General features: G+C 40.2%; 1 protein-coding gene across 1 annotated transcript in view; it reads right to left on the minus strand.

Moving 5' to 3' along the window:
* The window catches only part of tm9sf4 (transmembrane 9 superfamily protein member 4), a 73,770-nt gene that overhangs the window by 39,949 nt on the left and 14,277 nt on the right, over positions 1 to 19,544 (minus strand). The window contains exons 2-3 of the mRNA XM_078555158.1: positions 7,459 to 7,572; positions 5,271 to 5,370 (exon numbers count right to left, since the gene is read on the minus strand). Coding sequence (XP_078411284.1) covers positions 5,271 to 5,370; positions 7,459 to 7,572 — 214 coding nt within the window. The remainder of the gene's footprint in view (positions 1 to 5,270; positions 5,371 to 7,458; positions 7,573 to 19,544) is intronic.

Consider the following 19,544-nt stretch of genomic DNA (forward strand, 5'->3'; position numbering starts at 1 on the left):
ATGACGCAGTTCTCTTCAGAAAACTTTGCGCCGCAGCATCAGTTACGCCTGGTCCGAGTCGCACAACAATCTCCCTTCTATCGTAGACACCAGGTAAATATATATACATATTATTGAAATATATGTATTGTATTTTTTATTTCTACTATACTTGTAAACATAAAGGATTGAGTTCAAAGACTTTGTCTAAGACTTAATTGTCTCATTATTATAGAAAGACCTGTTAAAAATGAAAAGAACTTCAGAAAGTGGACGTCAGAAGAAAAAAAGCAGCAGCTTGAAGAGTAGACAAAACAATTACTGAAAACTGACAGTAATTTCACTGTCAAAAAGGAGGGACTTCATTCTCAAGACAGTCAGCCAGGCCCACAGCATCCACCTCTGCTACTAAGGTAGATGACACAGATGTGAATGTGACTACTACACCTGAGAATGTTATAGAGCCTGAAATCCCAGCTCAAAGAAACAGATACGCAAAGTCCAATGATCTTGGTCTCTGGGGTGTCTTGGCTAAGGATGATATTTCATTCTGGACACAGAAAGGTCTCTCAGAGTGTCAACACTGAAATGCCCCATTTGAGAAATCAAAATGGTCATTCAAAAACCAAATTAGATATTGTTCAAAGGGTCTATTTGATTCAATGAAAGTTAATGGTAAAAAATACAATTGAGAGTGGCTCGCATATTCTCCAACAATGGGTTGTGTTTACTGTTTTGTTTGCAAACTCTTCTTAACATCATCAACAGCACTGGCTAGTAATGGTTTTAATGACTAGCGAAACCTTGTTGGAATTCAAAATCATGAGAACTCTGAAGATCACAGAAAAGCTTTGCTTGCATATCTGATAAGGCAACGTGGGTTAACCTTGGATTCATATCTGAAGGAACAGATAAAATAGGAGCAAGAATACTGGAGCCATGTACTTGACTGTATTATTGCAGTTGTGTGCACATTAGCAGAACGTGGACTAGCTTTTAGGGGAGGCAATGAAAAGTTTGGCTTGCCACATAACGGGAACTTTCTTGGCTTGATAGAACTCATTGCTAAGTTTGATCTATTTCTTGCCAGCCATATAAAACTTTAGGAATCTGAGAAGCCTTCATACTTGCCTAAAACAATACATGATGAACTCATCCAGCTTATGGCTGAAAAACTAAGAGGATCTATTCTGGGTGACTTGAGAAAAGCAGGATACTTCAGTTTGTCTGTTGGCTCCACATCAGATCTTTCACATGTTGATCAACTAACTGTTATTGTAAGATGTGTGTCACCTGATAACGGTTTTCCCATTGAACGCTTTCTAACTTTCCTTGAATGAGAAAACCATAGTGATGAAAATATGGCCAATATGGTGCTGCTAGACAATGACTGCAAAGTTGACTTCAGTAAGTGCAGAGGACAGTCATATGACAATGCAGCTAACATGGCAGGAAGGTATAATGGCATGCAGCAAAAACTTATTGAAAAAAGAAGTACACTATATATATTCCATGTGCTGGACATTTGCTGAATCTTGTTGGTTACATTACAGTTGATTGCTGCCTAGATGTAATAAATCTTTTTGCAACAAATATACACATTTTTCTCTGCCTCTACAAAACACAGGACAGAACTCAAATCATTTTTGGGTCCTGATTCCACCATACCAAAACATCTCTCTGACACTAGGTGGGAAGCACATGCAAAGGCTACTTCAGCCATAGCTGAGAGTTATTGTTCAATTATTGATACTCTACTCATCTTCATACTGATGACAATAAAAAAGGTGATACAAGGAGAGAAGCTGGCATTCTGCAGGAGAAAGTGGAGGAATTAGAGTTTGTGGTCATGTTAGAACTTTGGAATCGCTTGTTAGATCAGATCCACAAAACCAGCCAAGCCCTGCAGGATCCACAGATAACCCTTAGTACAGTTGCAGAGCTTTACACATTACTCTCTCACTTCTTGAAAGAAACGTGAGAAAGTTTTGACAAAATTGAACTCAAAGCAAAAGAAAACCTACCTGATGTAGACTACAAATGTGTGAATAAAAGGAAAAGAATGAGAAAGAAATGATGGTGATGCACCAAATGTTGGTGAAACGTTTTCTCCAAGAAACAAATTTCAAGTGAAATCCTTTATTCCTATGATGGATACACTTGAAACAAACTTGAAGAAAAGAGCAATCATATACGAAAATGTTGCGAACAACTTTTCATTTTTGGTTTATTTAGATGCCTCGGAAAAACAGCTGTGTGAAGGTGTAAAGCTTCTGATCAAAAGTTATCCTGACAAGGTTGATGTTAGCCTCATGAGAGAAATGAAGTGCTTCCAAGCTTATATCAAGGAAAATTATTCAGATAAAGGAACTTTATGCCGCCAGGACCTGCATCAAGCCACCAACCAAGTTAAAATTCAGTTGGTTTTCCCTAATGTAGAAGCAATATTGTGGCTCTTTTTGAGTCTAATCGTAACAAACTGCTCAGGGGAAGGGTCATTTTCACAGCTGAAAAATAGCAAGAATGAATTGTGGACAACAAAGTGCAGACAGCTTTTCTTGTAGCAAAGCATTACGTGCATAGAAAATGGTAAACTTTGTAGCTCATCATTTGAAGACATCATAGGTGACTTTGCTGCCCAAAAATCACAAAAAATGTTTTGAGTTTTGTGCAGGTTGTATTACTGCTTCCATTTAGTTAAGTGCTGATCTGTGTAATTGATCTTGTGTTGCTGTAGATTAAAAGTTTCCATACGTGCTAATTAAGAAATCTCTAAGTATTTCATAATGCAAATAGGCTTATTTCATGATTATTTAGTTAGATTAGTTAGGCTTGTTAGATAATTAGTTTTTCGTTGCACTTATGTGTATATGTAAATACAAAGCTTTAATATTTCTATTTTCATTGTCCTTGCTGTTAGAATAACACCTTTTTTTTGGTAATGCTATGGGGCCTTTTAAACTTGACATCGTTTAGGGCCTCAGCATGTCAAAATACAGCCCTGGCGGTAACAGATACTTCCAGCATTGCTATGATAATACAAATTTAGTTCTAGTCTCATGTTTGAAGTGTGTTGTGCTAACTGGTAAGTTTCAGCTCTTAAGTGCCTTATCAGATTCAAAATCCATGACATTGTTGTGCTGACTAAGCAGTTAGTAATCAGTTTACTAATGATTTAAATCATGAAGAAAAGCAATAAAAACAGAAAATGCTGGAAAAAGTCAGCAGGTCTGGCAGCATCTGTGGAGAGAGAAACAGAGTTAACATTTTGAGTCCGTATGACTCTTCGTTAGAGCTAAACAGAAGTAGAAATGCGGTGGATTTTATACTGTTTAAGAGGAAGTGGAGCAAAATAGGTGGTCAGGGATAGGTGGAAGCCAAGGAGAAATTTGACAAAGATGTCATGGACACAGGACAAAGGGAGTGTTAAAGACCAAAGAAGGTGCTGATAGTGACATAAAGATGGAGGACAGAGTTCATGGTCTAAAGCTGTTGAATTCAATATTAACTCTAGAAGGCTGTAAAATGCCTAATAGGAGGATGAAGTGCTGTTACTCCAGTGTGTGTTGGGCTTCAGTGGAACATTGCAGCAGTCCAAGGATGATCATGTGGCCATGACAGCAAGATGGTGTGTTGAAATGGCAAGCAGCAGGAAGGTCTGGATCATGCTTGCGGACTGAGTGAAGGTGTTCCGCAAAGCGGTCACCCAGTCTGCATTTAGTCTCCCAATCTAGAGGTGGCTACTTTGGGAGCAGCTAATACACTAGACCAAATTGAAGGAGATGCAAGTGAAGCACTGCTTCACCTGAAAGGAGTTTTTGGGGCCTTGGACAGAGAGGAGGGAGGAGGTAAAGGGAAAGGAATGGAAAGGTGCCGTGGGAAGGGGGTGAGGAGTTGGGGGTGATGGAGGAGTGGGCCAGGGTGTCACAGAGAGAAATGTCCCTATGGAATACTGACAGGCGAGGGTGGGGGGTGTGTGTGGGAGATGTGTTTGGTGGTGGCAACATGCTAGAGTTGGCAGAAATGGGGGGGGGGGAGGGGTAGAGAGATGATCCTTTGAATGCGGAGGCTAGTGGGGTGAAAAGTGAGGACAAGGGGGCCCCATCATGGTTCTGAGAGGGGGGAGCAGGGGACAAGGGGTTTGGGCAGAGGTGTGGGAGATGGGTCAGACATGGTTGAGGGCCCTGTCAACCACAGGAAAAAGGAAGACATCTCAGAAGCGCTGTTTTGGAAGGTAGTATCATTGGAATAGATGTGAAGGAGGCGGAGGAATTGGGAGAACGGGATGGAGTCCTTACAGAATTTTTATATTTTTTATCCTTTTTCCCCAACCTCCTCCAACAAGGGCCATCTGTCACTTGTTTTTGTTGTGCTTTCACAGAGCACTGGCCCTTGTTCTGCTTTTAACACATTCTGCTACCTTACCTTTATGCCACTATCAGCACTTTCCATTTAGCCTTTAACACTACCATTAACACTCCCTTTGTTCTGTGGTCCATGATGTCTTTGTCAAATTTATCCTTAGCTCCCACCTATCCCTGACCTTCTATTTTGTTCCACCCCCTCTTAAACAGTATAAAATCCATCACATTTCTACTTCTCTTTAACTCTGAAAAAGCATCATATGGACTCAAAACATCAACTTTGTTTCTCTCTCCACTGATGCTGCCAGGCCTGCCTAGTTTTTCCAGTATTTTCCATTTTTATTTCAGATTTCCAACATCCGCAGTATTTTGCTTTTATGAAGAAAAGCAAGCTTTGCTTGCAGTTGAATTGACATTACAAGTGGCAACCAATAAGCGACTGTTGTCATCTTGGTATGTGTTACTAATATCATTAAAACACTGATATATTTCCTGATCTTGGAGAAAAAGTATCACTGAGAGGTGGTTCCAGATTAGGAACAGCACAACAAAGTTAGGCACACTTATTACCCCAATACCAGATTTATAATTTCTTTAGACATATTAACAAACTGCATCTTCTGTAGTTCAACAGCATTCCTATATAACTACATTACATACATCTATTTATGGCCTAGCTGTAATTTCAAGCTAGCATTTATTGTCCACCTGAAATTTAACTGAAATTAAAATATGTATTGCAAGATTAGAACAAGGCTTTCAAATCTCTGCAATCATTTTCTTTAATTCTGCTTTTGCATTTAACACATTGTCCATTCCTTAATCTCTGAACTCAGTCCATTGATGGAAGGTACCGAAAAAGTCAATTAGCACACTCAGATCATTGTTTATACCACAAAATATTTTAAAATTTATTTAAAAACTCACCAAGGTTTTCTGCCTTATATTCAATATTTTCTGGGCGACAAAAAGGGAGGGAATAATATTCATATGGGAGCTGCGTCCGTGAGCTAGTCAATTTCACAGCCTGAAACAAGATGATTAAAAGGCTCAAGATTTTTTAGCTGGCATTCTATGCAAGTGCATTCATTTTGATGAAAATAATCTCATCCTCTTGGGTCCATGCTTCATTATACAGAACATATAGGTTAGATAAAAAAGAAACAGAAAATGTTGGAAATACTCGGTCCGGCAGCACCTGTGGAGAGAGAAACAGGGTTAATGTTTCAGGTCACTGACCTTTCTTCAGAACTGGAAAAAATTAGAGATGTAACATGGTTTAAACAAGTACAGAGACAGGGAAAGGGAGTAAAGAAGTAATTAATTAAAAGAAAGGACTCTGATAGGCTTGAAGGCAAGGAAGATTGAATGACAAAGGGATGATGATGCAAGGCAAAAGGGGATTGAAATGGAACAACTAAGAAACAAAAGATGGGTCTAGAGGAGGTGCAAATGGCAACAGATTCATTACCAACAGTTGCTGTCCGAAAAATTGGAGCAGTGGTTATGATTTGAAATTGTTGAACTTAATGTTCAATCTCGAAGGTTGTAAGGTGCCCAACCAAAAACTGCAAGTTTCTGTTGAGCTTCGTTAGAAAAGTGTAGGAGAGCAAATACAGAGAGATCAGAGCGGTCACAGGGTGGAGAATTAAAGGCAACTAGAAGCTCAGGGTCACACTTAAGGACTGAACGGAGATATTACAGAAAGCAATTACCTTTGACTTCCCCAATGGAGAGAAGACCACATCATGAGCAATGAATACCGTATATTAAATTGAAAATGTTACTCAATATTTATGAACCTCAGTGTCACATCAGATTTTGGAGTCAACCATTACTATCAAAATTGACATTGCTTGACTGGTCATCTTCCAGTCCTTTGTTCTGAACATTGACTTTAGTGTTGTCAGTTCTTGCTCATCATCTTCCCTGTCTTCTACCATCCACCTCCCACTTCATTGGTTTCTGTTTTGGAGAGTAATTTTTGTGTGTCTACTTTACCTATTACTTTTTATTGTCTTGTTTAGATTTTTCATTCCCTTTTGTTCTTTGAAAGCTTTTCATTCTTCATTGAGATTATCATTATACATCAATCACCACTTTTCATCTATTGACACCTTTTCAGAAACTTATTCATAGAAAACTAAATTTATTAACTGCCTCTGTGATAGGAATCAGCACTCCTGATTTCACCTGTTGTTTCTTGGTCCCAACTTGCTGTATTCACTCTCACCTGGAACTTATGTTCAGTCAGTAGCTCATTTTACTATTTCCAGTTCTGATTAAGTTTCTACTGTCTTGTAATGAACTATATAATTATCATCCTAGCCCATACATATCGCAAACTATTTCAAAAACCAAAATGCTGATAAAGAGTATGGATAATGAGTTTATAGGGTGACAAAAAGGAGTGGGACTTATAATCCAGTTTCTTATATTTTATTTACTGTGACAGGTTCGTTTGTGATTCAGAAATAAATCAGATGACCACATTCCTACTTTCTATAGAGGTGCAGGCTTTGGGGCAGCAAGGTAGAAGGGAAAATTCTACCTGTTATCCCCAACTACTACATATCCAGCTTCTATCTATAATGCTTACACTTAGTACATCTTGCTTGACATATGCAGACCAATAGGAAGTTAGAAACATTGTACACATCATCCTTTTTAAAGAAGTCTCATGGTAAGGCTGTTTCAGCCAGCAACAGCATCACTATCTGAATAGATACAGGACTGCATGCCAAATACAATACAGTGAGGTTCATCCGGGGATTGTTTGACATTTTCTGCAAGTTTTCTTAGGTGCGTAGGCTTCAAGACTTTCCTGCATGGGTCAATTAGTGCCAGAGTTTATTAGCCAATTCAGAGATCTAGTCGAGTTTAGAATATTTTGTGCTGCGACAAGAGGGTGCCTAACAGAATTAAATTTAAATCTGAAATTTGCTTAACGTACTAAGTGAATTATAGGGAGAGTTGTCTTGCCATTCTCCCACTTAGATGGATAAATTATTAAATCAGTGGAAGAGAAATTTCCCGCGTTCTATGAGCAATAAATGTCAGCCTTTCCAGTGACACCACGTCTCAAGAATGAATAACAAATAGCACATATGCTTACCTTAATTTCTACAGGATGATTTTGATGAAAGTCAATTGGTGCCACACCTGGTACGTAAAACGAATATGAAGTACACAAGACTAAGAGAAACACCAATAGCCAGATTAATATTGCCTGAAAAATAAAGAATTAAAACTGGTTAGAATTTACATGTATATAGATCTGACTAGATCAGAAGTGCACACACTACCAGGAAATAAAAATCTGTTTTAAAAATATCAAAATTTGAATGATTATTCATTATTACCTGAAGCAAATTCTGACTTTTAATAAACATGCAATGATGCATAAAGCGAATGCTACAATGACTTAGTGATTAAATGTATCTTTCATCCTAGAACTCTCCTCAGTGAGCTATACGAGCAATATAGCACCCTTCAGCTCCATTCTTCATGCGCAAACTATCCCATTGCCATTTGCTGCAGGATGAAATGCAAATACACCTGGACTGAAATAAACCTTTTATTGGGTCATGGGAAGTAAGCGTCACCGATAAGGCCACCATTTATTATCCACCCCTGTCTGCCATGGAGTAGGTGATGGTGAGCTGCCTTCTAGAACTGTGAAGTCAATATAGTGTAGATACACCCACAGTACTGTTAGGGAGGGAGTTCCAGGTTTTTGATCCAGTTTCTGTGAAGGAACAGCAATATAGTTCCAATCAGGATGGTGTGTGACTTGGACGGAAACTTGCAGGTGGTGGTGTTCTTATACATTTGCTGTCCTTCCTCTTCTAGGTTGCGGGTTTGGAAGGTGCTGTTGAAGGATCCTTATTGAGTTGCTGCTGTGCATCTTGTAGATAGAGTGCACTGCCGCCTCTTTGCACTGGTGGTGAAGGGAGAAAATGTTTAAGATGATGGATGAGGTGCCAATCAAGTAGGCTACTTTGTCCTGGATGGTGTCAAGTTTCCTGAGTGTAATTGGGGCTGCACTCATTCAGGCAAATGGACAGCATTTCATCAGACTTTTGATTTGGACCTTGTAAATGGTGCAGAGTCTTCGGAGAGTAAGGGGGTTAGTTACACACCACAGAATTCCCAGCCTTTAGCCCAGCCTATTCTCGTGGCCACATTTTCTATCTGACTGGTTCAGTTCACTTTCTAGTCCATGGTGACCCTCAGAATGTTGATAATGGGGGATTTGACAAGTATTTGACAATAGTTATTGAATGTCAAGGGGAAATTGTTAAGAGTCTCTCCTGTTGGAGATGATCATGGTCTGGCACTTAACGTGGCTTAAATTTTACTTGCCACTTATTAGCCCAAATCTGAACATTGTCAGTCTTGCTGCATGCAGGTATGGACTGCTTCAGTATCTGAGAAGCTGCAAATGGTATTGAACAGTGTGCAATCATTAGCAAACTTCCCCACTTCTGACCTTATGATGGAGGGAAGGTCATTGATGAAGCAGCAGAAGGGCCTAGGACCCTGCCCTGAGGATCCTGCAACAATGTCCTGGGGCTGAAATGATTGGTCTCCAATAACCACTTTGTGCTAGCTATCACTCCAACCAGTGAAGGTTACCCTAGATTCCCACTAACTTCAATTTTCCTAGGACTCCTTGATGCCACACTCAGTCAAATGCTACCTTGATGTCTAGGGCAATTGCTCTCACCTCTGGAATTCAACTCTTTTATCCATAATTGAACCAAGGCCGTAATGAGGTCTGAAGTTGGGTGGTCCTGGCAGAACCCAAACTGAGCATAGGTGAGCAGGTTATAGAGGAGGTGTCGCTTGACAGCATGGAAGACAGCACCTTTCATTACTTTTCTGATGATTAAGATTAGACTGATGGAATGATAACTGACCGGATTGGAATTGTATTTTCTATGTATAGGAAATATCTAGGTAATTTTCCACATTGTCAGGTAGATGCCTCTGTTGCAGCTGTACTGGAACAGCTTGGCTGATGTACAGCTCGTTCTGGAGCACACTCTTCAGTGCTACAGCTGGGATGTTGTCAGGGTCCACAGTCTTTGCAGTACCCAGTTTCTTCAGCTGTTTCTTGATATTACGTGGAGTGAATCAAATTGGCTGAAGATTGGCATCTATGGTGGGGACCTCTGGAGGCCACCAAGATAGATCATCCACTTGGCACTTGGTTGAAGATGGTTGCAAATGCTTCAGTCTTGTCCTTTGCACTGACATGCTGGGCTCCCTCATCATTGAGCATGGAGATGTTGGTGGATCCTCCTCCTCCGGCCAGTTGTTTAATTGTCCACCATTATTCACAACTGGTTGTGGCCAGGCTACAGAGCTTTGATCTGATCTGGTGGTTGTGGGATTGCTTAGCTGTGTCTATAAACTGCATGGCACACTTGAAATGTTTCATCATGGCCATCTGTACAGTTAAGTGTTTATGCACCTAGCAGGAACCTTCATTCCCAAATAACAGCAGAGGTGGCACTGAGGACTCCATTGTACGTAATTAAATGTTAATCAAAACAAAAATGTTGGACACCTCTGTTGTGCAGAGTATCTCAAGTTGCAATGCTGCAGTGCCAGTTTCAGATTACTTGAGCAACAGAGAGCTTGACTACTCATACCTCACTGAGGAGCTCTTGTGGCACAAACCTAGTACTGCAATATTGTACTGCAAGGCTCCCAGTCAAAATTCTACAAACTACTTGAAGGTCTTAAACTAGATATAGTCCCAACCTCTGCTAGACACATTCTAATAATTAGGGTCATTAATGCAATCAGATTCTACAACTAAACATGAATACCCTAAACAATATCACCATTTCACATCAGTCAGTAAATTTGTACTTTTATTATAATGTAAATCTCATTTAACAGAAAATCATAGAAACCGGAGAACTGGTGGTGCAGTGCATTTTAGATTAGCCTTTCACCTGAATGAAATTGCAGCTGAAATGAATGGATGAAATTTTTTTTTTTGTCTCTTGACTGTAGAATGAGTCGCAAAAGTCTCAACCCAATTCCCAGAGAATACTAGTCCATGATACAGAGCTGCTTCTAACAGGCACTAAGTTGGTTAGTTGCGAAATTAAAAGCTGTAGGGGTGCTCTGAAATTGGAGCTGAAGTACAATGGTGGGATACAATAGGGGGAATTTCACTATTTAACTATACCATACTTGATCTGAGTGCTAGTACCAAGTGGCTGACAGAATGTCCATTATCCAGCTCCAACACCTTGATAGAGAAATTCATATAAAAACTGAATTCTCATTAAACATAAAATAAATAGCAAAAACTAGAGTTGGGCTTCAGATCCAGAGCAAAACATTCCTACCTTAATAAGCAATGTAGGTTAACCAAACACAACTCGTGATCAAAATAAATTCCAAGGGCATCTATTTTATGAAAAACCTATTCAAAAAGTGATTTACTCAAGAGATTTTGGATGCAAATAATATAAACTTATAGATTTATCATTGGAGGCTTTAATCTTCCTATGGTCTGGGCAAACCAAATTTGCAATAGTGTGGAAGATGAGTTCATGGAACGTATATGTGTTATGATCTCAGTAGAGACCGGTAACTTTTAAAAATAAATTCTAACTCTAAGTTATTAAGAGAAATAACCCCTAAAATTTCACATTTTAAACAAAAATATTTACTGTACAAAGTAAAATAATACTAACAACGCTATATTTCGTAAACCTTTATACCTTAAACCCAAAAATCTCAACAGACCATGTTCTACTTTTATTTCCACCCAAGAGTTCCCCTACACCTTAGAGGATATTGGGGGTTCCTTCACTTCTCCTGGAACCAAGCCAAGGCACGCCAGAGCTTTCATGAATTCACTTTGGTTCTCCTCAGTGTTCCCTCCGAAGTATGAGACTACTTGGAGTCCTTCCACTAGCATCAAGGTAAGCAAACCCTACAACTCTCCTACAACACCTCATTTCTGTGGACTCCCAAGCTCAAACATAGGTCTCACTGCATTCTTGCTCAGTGACTCCAAATCAGAAATACCCCTGGTTTCTGATAGCCCTCTACTCCTGGTCCACAGCTCATGGCTGACTCTCTGCCTCCTCCAAACTGCTCCATAACCAGGCTTCAATTTTCTGTTTTGTGAGAAATCATCCAGATAAAATTCAAATGCAAAAAACCTCCCAGCAACCTATCCCCTCAGCAATGTGGCACACCTGGGATGTTCCAGGTAGAGATTTAAACTAATTATCCTCAACTCCCAAACCTTCCCTTTGTTTTGAGAAACCATAAGAATAATTTGAACCCCAAATTGAGGCAGTTGCAGACTCTCTGTTTCCATCATGAAGTCCCAAGAGGGATCATCCATTGTTTGGGGTTTTTGCACTTCCAACCATGACCTTATTAAACAAACATAGGTCACCCTTTGCATTGCAAATACTTTAGGTTTATTTACCAGATTCTCCAACCAGATATTTTCATTTATCCTATATTCAAATATTTCAACCTCCAAACTAAAGGTTATGTTCCTAAAACTTATGAATCATAAAATTAGATATTTGTAACACAAGATGGGCTTCCTAGGTCAGTATGTCAAAGAACCAACTAGAGAACAGACTATTTTGAACCTAGTATTGTAAAATGAGAAAGGGTTAATTAAAAAGCTTATAGTATAGGAGGCCTATAGGGAAGAATGACTATAATATGATAGAATTTCACATTGAGTTTAGAATGATTCAGTTCAGTTTGAAACTAGAGTCTTAAATCTAAACAAAGCAAACTACATAGCTATGAGGAGTGAGTTGGCCAAGATGAATTGGGAAACTACAATAAAGATATAGTGGTAGACAAGTAATAGCTAGCTTTTAAAAAAAATCTAATTTGCAACAAATATTCATTCCTCTAAGGTACAAAAAATACACAGAAAAAGTGGTCCAACAGTGGCACAACACAGAGACCAGAATAACCAGTCCATGCTGGCGTTTATGTGCCACTCAAGTCCCCTCCCATATTTCCTCACCTAAATCTATCATCATAAGCCTCTATTTCTTTCTCTCTCACTTGCTTGTCTAGTTTCCATTTAAATGCGTTAATAATATCCACTTCAACCACTCCCTCTGGTAGCAAATTCCAGTCATACCGCACATCTAAATTCCCTATTGAATTTCTTGGTGACCATCTTATATCGAAGGCCTCTAGTTATGCTCTTTCCCACAAGAGGAAACATTCTCTCTGTTCTATCAAAGCCTTTCATAACTTTAAAGACTTCCATTAGGTCACCCCTCAGCCTTCCTTCTTCAAGCCAGCCTATCAATCCTTTCCTGTTATGTATATAACAATCCTGCTGGTATCATCCTTGTACATCTTTCTCACACCCTCTCCAGTGCATCTATTTTTTTAAATATAATATGGCAACCAGAACTCCATGCAGTACTGTAAATGTGGTCTAACATAGGTTCGATACAGGTTCAGCATAACTTCACTACTTTTCAATTTTGTCCCTCCAGAAATAGAGTGCTTGGTTTGCTTTTTTTTAATGATCTTGCTAATTTGTGGCGCAACTTTTAGGGACTGGTATTTGTACTCTGAGATCTCTTCGTTCCTCTACCCCATCTAGACTTGCACCTTCCAAGTAATGAGTGACCTCCCTATTCTTTCTACCAAAATGCATTACTTCACATTTAACTGTGTTGAGCCTCATTTTCCAATTATTTATCCAGTCAAGTTTATTAATGTCCTGTAATTTGTTGCAGTCCTCCTGATTATCCCTCTCAATTTGGTGTCATTAGCAAATTTAGAAATCGTGTTTTTGATTCCAAAGGCCAAACAATTAATGTAAATTGTGAACTGCAGTGTTCCCAGCACTGATCCTTGTGGAACACCGCTTCCCATATTCTGCCACTCTGAAAAACTACCCTTTACTCCCATTTTCTGATTTCTATCTTGGAGCCAGCTAGCAATCCATTCTGTGACGTGTCCCCTGACTCCACATTCTCTGACCTTATTCATTAGTCTATTGTGGGGCACCTTATCAAAGGTGATAATTTACATACATTACATCCACCACATTACCATTGTCTACTCTCTGTTACCTCCTCAAAAAATTCAATATGGCTGGTCAACCAAGATGTTCCTTTTTAGTACTGCTAAAAGAGACATGCTGTCAAAGCTTTTCATTTCACACTGATCAGGATGACGGATTCGCAAGAATACCAAATCTCAAAGGAAACAGCATTTTATACTGCATGAGAAAAGGGTGCTGATTGTTAGCAAGTGGACTCTGATTGGTACAGGCATCACCACGGAGAATGCACCAGGGAACAGTTAACTGCGAAGCTTTGTTTAAGTTCAAGCCTGGAAGGTCGACTCTGACTGGTCAAGGCATTGCCATGGAAAATGAACCATGGAATGGCTGTCCCCCAAGCTTTTGTTTATTTGAAAAAGCACAATGCATGAACATGTTCTTTCTGTTTGCAAAGGTCTTAGCCCTGTGTGTGAATATATGTAGCTTCTAATGTTGTCCAATTGTGGAATCACATCTAACGTTCGACACTATGTTCTGTGTTTTGCAAGCACAGGCTGGTCAAGTATGGTCAGTGCTTTGCCGATTGTGAACAGCTAAAGGGACGTGCTGCCTGATACAACACAGCCAATTACTGCCCCATCAGTCTGCTCTCGATCATCGGTAAAGTGATGAAAGGGTGAAAGTCAATAGTGCTATCAAGTGGCACTTGCTTGGCAATAACCTGCCCACTGACATTCAGTTTGGGTTCCGCCAGGGTCACTCAGCTTCGGACCTCATTACAGCCTTGGTTCAAACATAGATAAAAGAGCTGAACTCCAGAGGTGAGGCGAGATTGACTGCCCTTGACATCTAGGCAACATCTGACCAAGTGTGGCATCAAGCAGCCCTGGCAAAACTGGAGTCAATGGAAATCAGGGGGGAAACTCCCCGCTGGTCGAAGTCATACCTTGAACAAAGGAAGATGGTTGTGGTTTGTTGGAGGTCAATCATCTCAGTTCCAGGATATCACTGCAGCACTTCTTCAGGGTAGTGTCCTAGACTGAACCATCTTCAGTTGCTTCATCAATGACCACCCTTCCATCATAAGGTCAGAAGTGGGGATGTTCGCTGATGATTGCACAATGTTCAGCACCATTCACAGCTCCTCAGATACTGAAGCAGTCCATGTCCAAATGCAGCAAGACCTGGACAATATCCAGATTTAGGCTGACAAATGGCAAGTAACACTCGCGACACACAAGTGCCAGGCAATGACCATCTCTAACAAGAGAGAATCTAACCCTTGCTCCTTGACATTCAACGACATCACCAACACTGAATCCCCCACTATCAGCATACTGAGGGGGCGGGGGGGTTACCATTGACCAGAAACTGAACAGGACTAGCCATATAAATATCGTTGCTACAAGAGCAGGTCAGAGGCTAGGAATCCTCACCTCCTGACTCCCCAAAGCCTGTCCATTCTACAAAGCACAAGTAAGGAGTTTGATGGAATACTCTCCATTTGCCTGGGTGAGTGCAGCTCCAACAACACTCAGGAATCTTGACACCATCCAGAACAAAGCAGCCCGCTTGATTGGCACCCCTTCCACAAACCTTCATTCCTTCCACCACCAACAAATAGTGGCAGCAGTGTGTACCATCTACAAGATGCACTGCAGGAACTCTCCAAAGCTCCTTAGACAGCATGTTCTAAACCCACAACCACTACCACCTAGAAGGACAAGGGCAGCAGACACATGGGGAAACCACCATCTGGAAGTTCCCCTCCAAGCCACTCACCATTCTGACTTGATAATATATCGCCGTCCCTTCATTGTCACTGGGTCAAAATCCTGGAACTTCTTCCTACACCACAGGGACTGCAGCGATTCAAGAAGGCAGTTCTCCACCACTTTCTCAAGGGCAATTAGGAATGGGCAATAAATATTGGCCTAGCTAGCAAAGCCATATCCCGTAAACGAAACAAAATAATCAACCAGTCATTGGGACGTACTGCCCACATACCTGGTATCACACTGGCACTGAAATTCATATAAACTTAGCAGTTAATTGTTCCCTGCTGCATTCTCCATGGCAACACCTCTACCATAGTTCACTTGCCAACCAATCAGCATCCTCTTTTCAAGCAGTATAAATTGTTGTTCCCTTTTGAGATTTGGTATTCTTGTCAATCTGTCCTGATGAGTACAATATGAAAAGGTTCGACAACATGTCTCTTTTCTCAACGATACTCATGTTCTGTACAACCAAGTGACTATTTTCCTTTTTAAAATCCACACTGGCTCTTTATCTTTTTTTTTTGGATTTTCAGAAAGCTTTTGATAAAGTCCCATATAAGAGGTTAGTGTATAAAATTAAAGCACATGAGGTTTGGGGTAGTATAGTGGCATGGATCGAGAATTGGTTAGCAGACAGGAAACGGAGAGTAGGAATAAATGGGTCTTTTTCGGAGTGGCAGGTGGGGTACCACGGAGATCAGCGCTTGGGCCCCAGCTATTCACGATATATCTCAATGCTTTGGATGAGGGAACCAAATGTAATATTTCCAAGTTTGCTGATGATACAAAATTTGGTGGGAATGTGAGCCATGAAGAGGGTGTTAAGAGGCTTCAAGGCAATTGAGACAGGTTGAATGAGTGGGCAAATGCATGGCAGGTGCAGTATAATGTGGATAAGTGTGAAGTTATCCACTTTGGTAGGAAAACAGAATGGCAGAATATTATTTAAATAGTGATAGATTGGGAAATGTTGATGTACAAAGGGATCTGGGTGTCCTTGTACACCAATCAATGAAAGCAAGCATGCAGGTGTAGTAAGCAGTTAAGAAGGCAAATGGTATGTTGGCCTTCATTGCAAGAGGGAGGTGTCAGCTGTGGCTCAGTCCATAGCACCCTCGTCTTTGAAACAGAGGGTTGTGGGTTCACGTCCCACTCCCGGAAACCAAGAACTGTGATTGTACTCGAAAGAGTTGCAATCTGTGACTGTTGATAACTCGAAAGAGTTTCACTGCAAGAGGACTTGAATAAAAGAGCAAGATGTCTGGCTGCAGCTGTACAGGGCCTTGGTGAGACCACACCTGGAGTATTGTGTGCAGTTTTGGTCTCCTTATCTAAGGAAGGATACACTTGGCATAGAAGGAGTGCAGCGAAGGTTCACCAGGCTGATTCCTTGGGTGGCAAGATTGTCGTATGAGAAGAGATTGGGCCGACTAAGCCTGTATTCACTAGAGTTTAGAAGAAAGAAAGGGGATCTCATTGAAACATTTAAAATGCTGGCAGCACGGACAGACTGGATGATCTGGCTGGAGATCTAGAACAAGAGGTCACAGTCTCAGGATACGGGGTAGACCATTTAGGATTGAGATGAGGAGAAATATTTTCACTCAGAGTGGTAAACATATGGAATTCTTTACCACGGGAGGCTGTGGAGGCCAAGTCACTGAATATATTTAAGAAGGAGATAGATAGATTTCTGGACTCTAAAAGTGTCAAGGGGAATTGGGAGAGTGCAGGAGTACGGCGTTGAGATAGAGGATCAGCCATGATCATATTGAATGGCGGAGCAGGCTCGAAGGACCAAATGACGTACTCCTGCTCCTACTTTCTATGTTTCTAATGTATCTAAGTTTGTTAGCAATACCAAGTTAGGTTAGAAAGTAAGCAGTGAGGCCACGACGGAAGGGGGGGGGCGGTGGATTTAGGCAGGTTGGGCGAGTGGGAAAGAACATGGCAGGTGAAGTCCAATGTGGCGAAGTGTGAGGTTATCCACTTTGGCAGGAAAAATAAAAAAGTTGAATATTTTTTGAATGGAGACTGGAAAATATTTGCATTCAGAGACTTGGGTGTCCTTTGTACATGAAGGTACAGCAAGCAATTAGGAAGGCAAATTGAATGTTAGCTTTTGTTACTAAGGGTGGTGTACAATAATAAAGAAGTCTTATTACAATTATACAGGGAATTGGTGAGTACTGTGCGCAATTTTGGTTGCTGTATTTATGGAAGGATATACTCGCCCTAGAGGGGTGCAATTAAAGTTCAACTAGATTGGTTCCTGGGATGAAGGAATTGTCTTATGAGGAGACATCGAGTAGACTAGGCATATATTCCGTGTAGTTTAAAAAAATGAGAAGTAATCTAAACGAAACATATACAATTCTTAAAGGGCTTGACTGGGTAGGTGCTGAGAAAATGTTGTCTTGGCTGGGGAATCTAGCATATGGTGCCACAGTCACAGAATAAGGAGTCAGCCATTTAGAATGGGGATGAGGATGAAATTTTTCATTCAAATGGTTGTGAATCTTTGGAATTTTCTTCCCCAGGGAGGTATGGATGCTCAGTTGTTGAGCATATTCAGGACAGGGGTCAATGGATTTTTGGGTATTAAGGGAATTAAGTGATATAGGGATAATATGGGAAGATTGATTTAGGTAGAAGATCTTGTTGAATGGCGTAGCTGGCTCAAAAGGACTAAATGGCCTACTCCAGCTCTTATTTCTTATGGGCAGAGATAAATGAAAAGCTTATTACAGTTTTGTTACCCATTTGTAATGAATTTGGAAACAAGTACACCCACTGTTAACTTAAAGTTTTCCAATTAACAGTAGGGTTACTTCCAACTTTTTACAGTACAAACTAATTCTAATTAAATCAAAACAGTGCTTCGTGATAGGTAATATTGTGCTGCAATCTAAGTATTTAAACTATACAAGTCAAGACTGTTTTGATGATTTATCATAAGGTTTAAGAAACACTTTATCACTTTATAATTTCTGATATAATTTGAGTTCCTATTGAGCCAACTGCAATCAGTTCTACTTATAATGGGCATGGAATTCTGTTTCTCTCCTTTCCCCTGCTTCCCGCAAAATGGCAACAATCATCAACGAGTCAACAAGTAGACTTAAATCATGATTACACTGTAGCACAAACAGTTGCCAAACACTAGAATAAGCTTTTATCTCAATTTACACATTCAAAACTACTTTGCTTTTATCAACTTTGGTGAGCACCAAGATCTGCATCCAAGAACAGTGATTACTCCCAGCCAAAAAAAAACTGCTGCAAGTCAGATCATTGTGTTTAGATCTCTTTAAAAAATATCAGTAGTCACTTTTCCAAATAAAACTACAATTAATCAACAATTTTTGGTTAAGCAATAGCTTCTGCAATATGGAAACAGAAAACTTCAAATTTATCTATCAAAACACAAGCTAATATACATTCCTGAAAAGCTCATGGATTTTGCTGAGGGCACAATAATAGATCAGAGTTAAATTAGTAATTAATTCATCCCACATTTAAGCTCTTAGTCTAAACTATGTTATCTCAAGTGCATATCCAAGTATTTTGAAAATGCAATCAGGCTTTCCAATTCCACCACCTTTTCAGGCAGTGGGTTCCAGACCACTGCCACTATCAGGGTGAAAAAAATTCGCAACTCCCTCTAATACTTCCACTGATTACTTTAAATCTATGCCCCCTAGGTACTGACTTCTCTGCTAAGGGGAACAGATTCATCCTATTCACTCTATCTAGGCCCCTCATAATTTTATACCCCTCAATTAAATCTCTTCTCAGCTTCCTCTGTTCCAAAGGAACCAAACCAGCCTATCTGGTTCAAAGCGAAAATTCTCCGTTCCTGATAACAACCTCATCAATCTCTTCTGTACCCATTTTATTAGGGTCACATCTTTCTTATAATATGACCAGAACTGTATGCAATACTCTAACCGTGACCTAACAAGTGTTTTTTTTTACAGTTCCAGCATATGCTCCGTCCCTGCTCTTATATTCTATTTGCCTGTGAGGGGTGGAGGTGCGGTGGTGGTTACTGGGGACAGGACTGTAGTCACCAGATTTTCAAAAGCCAAAGCTGGGGCACAGTGAAAAGCCTTGGGAAGGTGGGACTCTGTGACGATTTACATGTTAGGTAACCGATGGCAGGAGTCTGGGAGAGGGTCAGTTGAGGATAGGTCATGTGATGCTATCTTCCAGAATATGTCTAGCTAGAATATCTCCTGCTATTTCCTATTTTTGTATTTTTAAAAATTTATTCATTCATGGCATGTGGGTATCAATGGTTAGGCCAGCTTATATTGCCCATCCCTAATTGCCCTTGAGGTGGTGTTGGTGAGCAGCCATCTTGAAATGTTGACTGTG

The sequence above is a fragment of the Cetorhinus maximus genome, chromosome 13, assembly GCF_964194155.1.
Source record: "Cetorhinus maximus chromosome 13, sCetMax3.hap1.1, whole genome shotgun sequence".
NCBI classification, from domain to species: Eukaryota; Metazoa; Chordata; class Chondrichthyes; order Lamniformes; family Cetorhinidae; genus Cetorhinus; species Cetorhinus maximus.